Source organism: Lampetra fluviatilis, chromosome 21 (genome assembly GCF_964198595.1).
Source record: "Lampetra fluviatilis chromosome 21, kcLamFluv1.1, whole genome shotgun sequence".
NCBI classification, from domain to species: Eukaryota; Metazoa; Chordata; class Hyperoartia; order Petromyzontiformes; family Petromyzontidae; genus Lampetra; species Lampetra fluviatilis.
Genome location: NC_136295.1, coordinates 9,041,025 through 9,053,236, shown reverse-complemented (window position 1 = coordinate 9,053,236; position 12,212 = coordinate 9,041,025). Strand labels below are relative to the sequence as shown.

At 45.5% G+C, this 12,212-nt stretch overlaps 1 protein-coding gene across 7 annotated transcripts in view; it reads left to right on the top strand.

The window, feature by feature from the left end:
• The first annotated feature begins 513 nt into the window (after positions 1–513).
• Positions 514–12,212, top strand: part of PRMT2 (protein arginine methyltransferase 2) — a 27,541-nt gene continuing 15,842 nt past the window's right edge. For 5 of the 7 annotated variants that reach the window (XM_078866021.1, XM_078866019.1, XM_078866020.1 and 2 more), the window contains exons 1-5: positions 514–648; positions 1,424–1,487; positions 2,836–2,886; positions 11,021–11,223; positions 11,833–12,021. In XM_078866021.1, coding sequence (XP_078722147.1) covers positions 11,101–11,223; positions 11,833–12,021 — 312 coding nt within the window. In that variant the 5' untranslated portion in view covers positions 514–648; positions 1,424–1,487; positions 2,836–2,886; positions 11,021–11,100. Of the gene's footprint in view, positions 653–1,423; positions 1,488–2,835; positions 2,887–11,020; positions 11,224–11,832; positions 12,022–12,212 lie in introns of all 7 variants that reach the window. The other 2 variants (XM_078866016.1, XM_078866017.1) reach the window with 2 other exon arrangements.

Genomic DNA, 12,212 nt, shown 5'->3' with positions numbered 1-12,212 from the left:
CTGTGTGTGTGCCCTGCTTAGTGTGTGTCTCTGTGTGTGTCTGTGTGTGTGTGCCCTGCTTAGTGTGTGTCTCTGTGTGTGTGTCTCTGTGTGTGTGTCTCTGTGTGTGTGCCCTGCTTAGTGTGTGTCTCTGTGTGTCTCTCTGTGTGTGTGTCTCTGTGTGTGTGTCTCTGTGTGTGTGTCTCTGTGTGTGTGCCCTGCTTAGTGTGTGTGTCTCTGTGTGTGTCTCTGTGTGTGTGCCCTGCTTAGTGTGTGTCTCTGTGTGTGTGTCTCTGTGTGTGTGTCTCTGTGTGTGTGTCTCTGTGTGTGTGTGTCTCTGTGTGTGTGTCCTGCTTAGTGTGTGTCTCTGTGTGTGTGTGTCTCTGTGTGTCTCTCTGTGTGTGTGTCTATGTGTGTGTGTCTCTGTGTGTGTCTCTGTGTGTGTGCCCTGCTTAGTGTGTGTCTCTCTCTCTGGCTGCCTTCCCCTCCTCCCTCCTGGCTGCCTGCGGCTCCGTCTCTTCTCTCTCTCTGCGCCCGTCCCCTCCCCTCCCCACGTGGAGCGCGTTCACGCCTCCGCCGCGATGACGTCTCTCCACGCCTGGGTCAGCTCAGACGGAACGACGCTGCCTCGGTGGTGGTGGTGGCGGAGGAGAAAGAGGAGGCGAGAGGGTGGGTGGGTGACTGTGTGAATGAGAGCAGAGAGGGGTGGGTGGGTGACTGTGTGAGTGGGAGCAGAGAGGGTGGGTGGGTGACTGTTTGGGTGAGTGGGAGCAGAGAGGGTGGGTGGGTGACTGTGTGAGTGAGTGGGAGCAGAGAGAGAAGAGTGGGTGGGTGGGTGACTGTGTGAGTGGGAGCAGAGAGGGTGGGTGGGTGACTGTTTGGGTGAGTGGGAGCAGAGAGGGTGGGTGGGTGACTGTTTGGGTGAGTGGGAGCAGAGAGGGTGGGTGGGTGACTGTGTGAGTGGGAGCAGAGAGGGTGGGTGGGTGACTGTTTGGGTGAGTGGGAGCAGAGAGGGGTGGGTGGGTGACTGTGTGAGTGAGTGGGAGCAGGGGGAGAGGGGTGGGTGGGTGACTGTGTGAGTGAGTGGGAGCAGAGGGAGAAGGGTGGAGATGGGGGTGACTGTGTGAGTGAGTGCACAGAGGGAGAAGGGTGGGTGACTGACTGTGTGAGTGAGTGAGTGGGAGCAGAGGGAGAGAGAAGGGGGAGGGGAGAGAGAGGGTGGGTTGACTTGGTGAGTGAGAGAGAGGGGGGTGAGTGAGAGGGGGGGGTGAGTGATTTGGTGAGTTTAGAGTGTGTGGTGGAGAGAGAGAGAGCGTGGGTAGACTTCCTGAGTGAGAGCAAGGAGAGAGATAAATGGAAGAGTGAGAATGAGTTGGTGATTGTGAGTGGTGGGTGGGTTCTGGGTGGAAACGCCGTTTCCTGTGTGGGGATTTGTAACATCCAGGCGGCCACAGACGTCGTGGTGGTGGTGGTGGTCGTGGCGGCTACGAAGCGACTCGATCAAGGCGGTGAGATACATTAAACACACCATCTTGTTAGGGGTGGAGGGGTAGAGAGAATTTCACTCTTGCTGGGCAAACACTACAACAACAACAAACACAACAACAACAGGAGCGATTCGAATGCGGAAACGCCGCTGCTGCTCGCATTGGCGTTCTGCCGCTTGCGGACGACATCGCCGTCGGTTTAACACGGAGACTTTCGCGATAACAACAATATTATACACAATATTATTAATATTATACGCAATATTATCAATAATATTGGTATTAACACGTTACGCGATCTAACACCGCACCCCAGCCCCCTTTAAAAGACGTCTGGATGACATCTCCATGGTGAGTTGTTACACAGACGACCCGTGTAGACGGCTAAGATGGGCAAGTGTGGTGTTGTTGTTGTTGTTTGTGTGTACACTTGATACACACACACACACACACCAGGGTATCTGAGGTGCACACTCGTGTAAACGTATGCATTCTTCACCTGAGGACGGCTGCTTGCGTTGTGGCCGAAACGTCGTGAGAATTATTTTATTATGTTTTATTTTTTTATTACTTCCCTTCTACGTGACTTTACCGAAAGAACCAAGAAGATGAATCCCTGCAAGTCACGAAAGCTTTAAATCGAAATTTAAGTCTGCAGAGTTGTGTGCTTGCTATTGTAAATGTAGGCGATGCCGTGTCAACCCACACGGCTGTAGCCTCGTGTTCTTGTACGGGGGACGTTTGAGTTTTCAGGCACATGCGGCCACATTTTTTTTGCTTTTTTGTTGGTTTATTTTTCGTCTATTTGTGAATTTGTTTGTGAATTTGCTTGTCTATTTGTGAATTTGTTCGTGAATTTGTTTGTGAATTTGTTTGTCTATTTGTTTGTGAATTTGTTTGTTTATGTTTTCGTCTATTTGTTAGTTTATTTTTTCGTCTATTTGTTTGTGAATTTGTTTTTTTTCGTCTATTTGTTTGTTTATTTTTTCGTCTATTTGTTTGTTTATTTGCTTGCGTTTCTCCCATTGTGATGTGCGATTTTGTAGGATAAACGTCGAGATTTAGAAGGCCACCGGGGTGATGAATGAATAAGGTCTGAATTGATCTGTAATAAGTGAGGGGCACTGATAGTGGGTTGACAGGTACTGTGTATGTGTGTGTTTGTCAACGTACCCTGCTGATGATGCGTCCTTACCACAGGTAGTAGTGTTAGTGTGTGTCGACTGCATGCGGTGGTTTGTGTGTCTGTAGGTCAATGAGACTCAACAACCCCGCCAGAGCTGTGTTATTGTGTACTTGCCAATGCCACTGTGTACTCAGTAATGTCATTGTTATACAGCACTTACATGGTTGTGTATACTTCCTACAGGATATGGACCCAGTGCTAGTGTCTCTGTGACCTGCAAACACGCCACCTAATGTGAGTACACACGTGTAATTGTGTGTTTTTGTGTAATTGTACACGGTACTTAGCATTGTGTATACTTCCTACAGGATATGTACTCGGTGTTTGTGTCTTTGTCTCTTTGAACTGAATACACACCACCTAATGTGAGTACACACGTGTAATTGTGTGTTTTTGGTATTGTAAATGTATACAGTTATTAGCATTGTGTATACTTCCTACAGGATATGTACTCGGTGTTTGTGTCTTTGTCTCTTTGAACTGCATACACACCACCTAATGTGAGTACACACGTGTAATTGTGTGTTTTTGGTATTGTAAATGTATACAGTTATTAGCATTGTGTATCAGAGGTGGGACAAAGTCATTGTTATGCAAGTCCAAGTCGAGTCGCAAGTCATCAAATTCATGACTCGAGTCTGACTCGAGTCCAAGTCACATGACTCGAGTCCACATCTCATAGGTGGGACAAAGTCATTGTTATGCAAGTCCAAGTCGAGTCGCAAGTCATCAAATTCATGACTCGAGTCTGACTCGAGTCCAAGTCACATGATTCGAGTCCACACCTCTGTTGTGTATACTTCCTACAGGATATGTACTCACTGCTGGTGTCTCTGTCTCTTTGACCTGCATACACACCACCTAATGGGAGTACACACGTGTAATTGTGTGTTTTGGTACTGTAATTGTATACAGTTCTTACCGATGGCTGTACGTACTGCAAGTAGTGTGTGTGTGTTGTATATGTCATGGTGGTTTGTGTGTCTGTAGGAAGAATTGTTTACACACTCATGTAATTGTGTACTTTGCTGTGCATATTATGAACGGACAGTATGCACATTAGCCTGCAGTTATGGTGGTGGTAATTTCTTGTTGACTTACACATACCACCAGTACTACCTTGATAATGCTATACAATGTAATTGTGTATTGCACTTGCTAACCTGTGCTGTATTGCTATTGTAACGTGCTGAACCGCCCACACTGGACATCTGTGAAAATAGCTTAATAGCTCATCGGATTTCTCCAGTCTGAATACAGATTCTGAAAACACTATGTAACACAATTTTTGTGCCTGGGTAGTAAGTGTTATTTCATAATTGCTTATGCTTAAAAAGTATACAAAATGGCTATTATTCCCCACAAACTTTGCTTTTGTGACCAGGACAGTGATATTTTGAAATTTACCTTTTTTCAATGAGAAAACGGGCCAATTTGTGACTTTTCGTTCATGTAAAGTAAAAAACAACAACATGTGAATCAAAATTAACATTATGTTTTCTAAAGTAATACAAAAATGACTACAAAAGATTTAGAAGTAAGTAGTTTTTCGAGATTTACGATTATACTGTAAATCACTTTAACGTTTCAGCCCCCAAATTTAGTCTCCCATCATGTTCTCGTTATACTGTCCTTGGTAGCGGCGTTCAAAGTCAAGTATATCCTGGTGGAAGCGCTCGCCTTGCTCCTCCGAGTACGCTCCCTTGTTCTTCTTTCTTTTATCAAAATGAGCATCAAGGATATGGACTTTGAGGGACATCCTACAGCCCATTGTGCCGTAGTTCTTCACCACAGTCTGAACCAGCTCCACATAGTTTTTGACCTTGTGATTGCCCAGGAAGCCACGAACCACTGCGACAAAGCTGTTCCAAGCCGCTTTCTCCTTACTAGTGAGCTTCTTGGGGAATTCATTGCACTCCAGGATCTTCTTTATCTGTGGTCCGACGAAGACACCGGCTTTGACCTTTGCCTCAGACAGCTTAGGGAAGAAGTCTTGAAGGTACTTGAAGGCTGCCGACTCCATATCTACAGCTCTGAAAACTTTTTTCATAAGGCCCAATTTTATGTATCAGCACCTTCCGGGGGTCCACCAGTGGCTCCCACTGACGTTGTTCCTCCCCACAGAGAACTCGGTCTGCTGTGGCCAGTCTCACCTGTGGTAGTGCGCCTTGGTGTCTAAATCTTTTGTAGTAAATTTTGTATTACTTCAGTATAAATACATGTACATTTTAATTTATATGTTGTTTTATTCTGACTTTTATGTGAACGAAAAGCACAAATTCGCATGTTTTCGCATTGAAAATAGGTACATTTCAAAATATCACTGTCCTGGTCACAAAAGCCAAGTGTGGGGGGAATAATAGCCATTTTCTGTACTTTTGAGGCATACTTAATTAGGAAATAACACTTACTACCCAGGAACAAAAAAAAATTGTGACAGTGTAATAGTTCTGGTGGACAGTTAAACACGTAGGCTTTCGCGACCAATATATTTTTCGTTACAGGTTTTTTTGGGTTCAATCACGTAAGTAGAATTGTGTGGTTAAACCCGCCACCACCCGACACAGATAATTAGTAAGGTTTGTCACGTAAACAAAAAATGCCCAAAAAACCCTCTATAATAGTTCTGGTGGCGTTCTCTCACCTATGGGCACATACCACCACCACAACTGTGTACACATGTAAAGGGTACACTCACCAATGTACATAACTGATACATACTGGCTAGTGTACACCATTGCGGTGAGGTTGTGTGTCTCGACCTACAGACACACCACCACCTTACTATGTACATACTTAATGTAATTGTATACTAAGTGCCTACTAAAGTACCTTACTAATACTGTCTGTACACAGAGCACACAGCAAATGTTGGGTCGGGTGTCGGTACCATAACTGTGTACACACATACATCACTAGTTGAACACAGTTGTGATGTTGGTGTGTGTTGCGTGAAGGGGGGGAGCGGTGGTGAAGCGGTTAGCGAGTTCGATTCTCGCTCACAGCCACCAACACTGATAACGCATGATCTGAACCGGTCCTGGGCCTCAACTGAGTACCTGGTGCGATGTGTAAACATGAGCACCGAGGAGACAAAGGCGGCCGGGCGTAGTGCTGGCCACCCACCCCCTCGTATCCCGTGCTAGTCTTCATAGGTGCTTGCTAAGAGCCCTTCCCCCAACAGTCTTTTCAGGCTATACAGGGGGGGGGATCTTTGTATTGCTCTGCCTAAGCTCCCAGCTGTCTGCCCCTGCTTGTCATGGACTGTACTGTGAAGCTGTGTATTTCCATACACAGTGGTGTGTGTATGTGCTGTGACCACGTGTAAACAGTATCACCCAGTCGACATGTGCTTTTAGCTGTACTCATTCCTGATAATCATCAACAGCTGTGGTCCACTGCTGGATGAATGTCTCCCACAAGCTGTTGGTAGACCTCACGCGGCCTTGCTATGCGACGATCCATTGGACTCCTGCACAGGAGCCGGTTCACCGCTCCGATGTCACCTCGGATGTGTTCCCTCCGTTGGCTGTCGTTCTATCATCAGGTCTCATCTACCGGCCAATCGTCATCCTTCCCAAGCCCACTCACTTTTGTGAACAAAGAATGTTGCCATCTTACCGCTGGTTACAATGTCGCAGAGGCGTGCATGCTCCTTTTGGCTGCCATTCCTTCAGCCTTGGCTATTGTCATCCTGTTTCACTGGTGTGTGCCTTATGCAAGGCATCATGATTAGTAAGGCATCATGATTAGTATTGATTTGACCGCTGCTCGATGAAGGCCTTCCCTTCCTTCCGGCATATTCTATCCCATCCTATGGTTGCCATTTCATCGTCGCCAGCCTCTTCTGTCTGCCGTCATCCTTTCCAGCGATGTGCTCTGTCCAAAAACCCAACTTAACTTTTCAAGTCTCAAATTTGAGTTTGTAATCTGATCCACGTGTTCCTCTTCCTGTTTCCCAGTGTAATGCTAAACATGCACCTCTTTACTCTTTGCACACACACACTTAAACTTTTGTAAAAAATTGTCATGTCAGCATCCACGTTTCCTATCCATGTCATCGCACGCCGTATCCACCGATTGAAACGTTCTTCTGTGATATTTGAAGAAGGGCCATTGACTATAACGTCGCTGATTATATGTTTCCTTCTAAGGCAGCGTTGTTGGCGAATGTGAGTTTTCTCTTGACATTTGTATGTTGCTTTCATTGTCGACTTAAATTTCCTAAAAGCACTCCAACTTGCTCTTGCTAGCCTCTTAATTACATAATTTGTAGGCCAAGCTGCCTTCAGTAATTGCCAAAGGTATACATGTCACTCTGTTGTGCTTTCCAGTCAAGGACTGAATCGGTATTAACTCGTACTCGACTTTTCTTTTGTTCAAGTTTATCTTGAGCCCAACTTTGCAGTGTCCATCTTCTTGGTTTTTTCGGTAAAGTCACGTAGAAGGGAAATAATAAAAATAAACATAAAGAATAATTTTATTATTTTTATTTCCATTACTTTATTATTTCCCTTCTACGTGACTTTACCGAAAGAACCAAGAAGATGAATCCCTGCAGTCACGAAAGCTTTAAATCGAAATTTTGCAGTGTCCTTTTAAATATCCATCATATCTTCCTGCAGTTTCATTGGTTGATATTAATGACTGTTATAAGAAAATCAGAGATGGTTAATACTTTTTCTCTGTTTATGTTTCAAGCCTTTTACCCAATACAATTTCCCTAAATTCTGGATCTCAGAATGTTGCCGTGATTGTTGTGTGTTGAGCTTCTGCCGCACCATACGTAACTTTGGTGAGAGCATACCTTTGGTGAGACCATATCTCATGGACTCACTCGTATTATTTACTTTGCTACTTTCTTGATTCCATCTCAGTATTTTTAAATCCTTTATATTAAGTTCACTTGCTTGCTTGCGTTTTTTAATCCACTTCCCGTGATCCAATCGAGCTGACATTTTGCACACAGACTCGTTGTGCGTGACAATGTAGGAAAAAATCTATTATATTTAATCACCAATTGCTTAATGGTGGTAGGCATTCATCTGACCCATAGGTGGCAGCCATCTCAAGCCAGAGGACGAGAGGACTCTAGCCGCCACGCATATAAAGGATTTATAGTGAAAAACTTAGTTTTTACGGGTTAATTTTTGTTGTTCCATCATACACTCCACAGTTTCCATATATTTTAATGTAAGCCTCTATTTGTGAGAGCTTGGATGATCATACATTTCCACTGAGTCAAATAGCATGTTTCAGACGGAATGTCTTTCGTCAGGGGAAACACATGACCATACTACGCCATGCTGCGTCAGTGCCGATTAGTGGAGATATCCACTTCACAATGTGGTGCATACCACCCCCATGAAAGCCACCTCCGAACTATTAATATCTTAACACCACATATGACAAATTCACCGGGAATGCACCCAATCTCGTCAGATTTTGGTAAGTTTAGCCTGGAAGGTGGTCGATTGCACAACGAGGTTGTTACAGGCTTGTGCGTCGTAGCAGCAGAGGGCGGTGAAATCAAATCCATTGCCCTTGCCGTGTGTACTTCATTGCTCCCGCACTCATGCTGCCCATCTTCATCAGCTCCCACTGACCAGCATGGTGACGTATCAGAGGTCGCAAACGGGTTTTGATTCCTTACCCGTACCCGTACCCGGCCGCACCAGGGTCGCAAACGGCTACCCGTACCCGGCCGGGTACGGCTTCCCGTTCCCTACCCATACCCGTACCCTACCCGAAATGAGTGACAAACGGTTACTCACCAGTGACTCACGGCCTACCCGTACCCGGCCACACCAGGGTCGCAAACGGCTACCCGTACCCGTACCCGGCCGGGTACAGGTAGCTGGGTATCGGGTAGGGTACGGGTATCGGGTACCCGGTTGCGACCTCTGTGACGTATGCTTAAATTACCCCCACGATCAGCATAGCGTGAAGACAACCTCATCTAGCAGTGGAATTCCAACAAGGGCTGTAACATGTACAGTACTTCTGTACCAGTAACATTACTACTGTACTGATGACTAATAAGTATTAAGTGGCTTTTGCTTTCTATTGACTTAAGCGTCAATAGGAGTGATTGTGTATAATGCATTACTTGTAATATATTCGAGCAATTTAGAGCTTTAGGCTGACCCTGCCCTATGAGTGAACCCAATCAACCACCATATGACACATTTTTAGCACCAACATTTTTAAATGTTCTGTTTCAGATTCTTCTAGTCATAAACATAGACTTGACTACAGGTATATCAAATGTAACCTTTTTAGCTCTTCCAGAACTTAATTGGCATCAAAGACAAAGATCTCTGTATATCCTTAAAATACTTTTGGGGGTGTGGGTGGCCAGCACCATGCCTGGTGATGTTTAAGACACCGCACCAGGTATTCATTTGAGGCTGAGTCGCCATAGGGGAGGCCCAGGACCGATTCAGATAATCGTTACTGTTGTTGGGCATGAGCAGGAATCAAACTCGGGTCGCCGGGTTCGTAGCACAGCGCGCTAATTGCCGCACGAACGCTTCCCACCATTTACCTAATTCACTTGTGTCAGATTCTCTAGGTATGAATCACACATTACGGCTTTAAAGTTGTCAGTTTTACAGTGTGAGGTGTGGCCACATAGGATGGGATGACACTCGGTCTCTGCTGTCCGTCAGTATTCTCCGGGTACTCCAGTTTCCACCCACATGCAACTCATGAATGGTATTGGCTAAACATGCCAAAGTAGGACCCTCCGGTAAAAATGGTGTCTTGGGGACTCAATGAGACTTTCCTGGGTAAACAATTAGCAATACAGTAATATACTCATGTTAACAACAGCTCATGAAGTACAGCCAATCAATAATTATCAATTCATAGCCAAGTAGGATATGAGAGGGCAAAACCTCCGAATATTGGATTTTAATTTGTTGCATTGAGTGTGTTCTTATATTGAGGATAAGGCAGCCAAGGGATGGAATGTGTCTGAGAGGACGTTTTTCCCCCCGAGCTGACGGGGTGATGAAATTGGTTCGTGTGCAAGTGCTGGTTGGATCGTTGCATTGCAGGCTTGTGGGAGATGACGGCAGCTTGGGGCGACCTTCGTCCAATAGTGGATTGATCATGGCTGATGATGATGATGAAGGAGGTCATAGAAAAATATGATCCCTGGCAATATACAGAATGTGTTTGTGTTTTAAAGAAGAAATACTGCGTTTGCAAAACTTAATTTATGCATGATGCATGGGCCAGATGAGTTAAATAAGCTGTGGGTCGGCCACATGTGTGTTTGGGCTGTGTTGCGTGAGACTGCGGTTAAGCAGGAAACCCATGCATTTGGATCAGCCTCAATTGTAGCAATTGAAAAACGTGTTTGTTTGCTCAGCCTGCTGCAACAATTCAGCATCAATTGCCAGGAAACACATGCGTGTCAGAGGATTTTAATGATGCCCGAGATGCACTCCGCAGTGCATCAGGGGTTTGTAAGTTTACGTAATCACACCTACTGACAAGCCACTCATCATGTCATTCCCAAGGATGGATGTTGTTGAGAAAGCAATACATCTCATAGTCTACCCACCAACACCCGAACTCGGTTATCTAATGATGATTACTGATCATAATTGGAAATACTGTAATCCTGACTCCATTTGTACTTCATACTCTGGCTCTTAGTATAATTAATTGCACTCGGTCATCTTGTAAATCGATACAGGATGAATCACAAATAGTTTTAAAGTCTGTGTGTGCGCACAAAAACTATACGCAGCAAGCGATGGGTTTCATTTATTAGTAAACATAATTTGTAATGTCTGCTTGCAAAACAAACTATGACAATGCAAGAGAGGCCTGTCCTCCGGGTGAGTACCACAGAATAAAAGGGCAATCTCTTCCGTATCAATATTTTATTGCGACAAAAAGATAATGGTGCAGCCCTGCAATTAGTTATGCTACAGTTCGTCGAAGGGCCTCCACGAGTGGGAGCTTGACAAAACCCCTCTAGAGGTGATTTGGCCTCACCTTCCATGCTGGCTAGCAATCTTGGAAGAGGTTAAAGTACCCACACTTTACCCCACTACATATGACCTGCCGTCACGACTGTCACGTACCCATTTGTACTGTTGGGTGGACCGAGGCGGGCAGGGAGTGTTTAAGAAACTTCCACCTTGGTTGCAACTACCATGCCGGGAAATTGAATCAAACCAGCGACCTCTGGATTGCAAGTCCAGTGTGCTGACAGTTACACCACGGCAGCATTCCCCACGAGAGCACCGCAGAACTAAAGGGTAATCTGTCATTGCTATCAATATTGCATTGCGATAATTGCCGCATTAAAAAAATGGCTCGCGTTTCTCCATCCCGGTGTTTTCTGCAGGTGACGCGCGGGTTTGCCAAATCCCCAGCTGTGTGGTAGCTCCGTCACGGAGTAAATAATAGGATCTCTGCTGGGGAAAGATGCCGCACGAGGGGGTCCAAAGAGGAAGGGAAGAGCTTGGAGACGACGGCGTGATGGAGGGCACGGGCGATCATGGCACATTCACTGCTGCAGCAGATTACAAAGCCGCTGACTTGACGCAGGTTAGTGTCGGCTGCTTTGACTGCACAATTGCAACACGAATGACCATCAGTAGCTCTAAAAGTGGTACAAATTTTCTGAGAATGGGATTTATATGTATCAAAAAGGAGCATACGCCGAAACAAATGATTTAACTTTCAGCCATCTGTCAAACCACCCCTGCACGCAGACCTTCCTGCGCCATGGTGATGATTCTTTGACCATACTTCTCCAACTTAGTCAGTGCGGATGGGTGAATGCGCAATGGCAGGGCCGTTTAAAATATCACTCGTCACCGATGTTAGCCTTGGTTTCTCGGTCCAGAGGGCATGGTTTAATCATATAATTGTACTTAAATCGTCGTGATACTCACGTTTACCCAATGACATCAGTGCATTATATCACGTGATTAATCCAAAGATACGGATTATAATTGGGGCTGATATTAAGTGGTATAAGTGCAGTATTATTTTTTTGCATCTCATTCTGATAACGATGAAACGTAATTTTGTTCACGTTTTGTACATTTTAATGTAACCATAGGTTGTGCAGTTATATAGTACTTCCTTATCATCGCAGTATGGCTCTACCAAGCCCTACTCCCTTCATTTGTTCTGTCCATCTTCCTCCAGCTGAGCTTCAGGCGTGGCGACCGGATAGTCGTCCACCAGCAAATGTCCAACGAGTGGTGGTGGGCCGAACTGAGCGGCTGCTTTGGCTATGTCCCGGCAAGATATTTCACGGAAAGGGACCCGCTGCAGGACCTGGGCGAGGAAGACACTTGGCAGGACGATGAGTACTTCAACAGCTACTCCAAACTGGTATGTCCCAGTGCCCGAGTCACTCGCGATATCGGTCACATTCGGCTCTGTTTTTACCTCCACACGCTCGCCAGTGGGAGAGGTAATACTGGTCGGAATTCCCTTGCATTGTCATAGCAATCATAATACTAATTCGTAGCCAACCAGGTGGCTGAACGGATGAGTGAATGGTTTTGCAACCCAGACATATC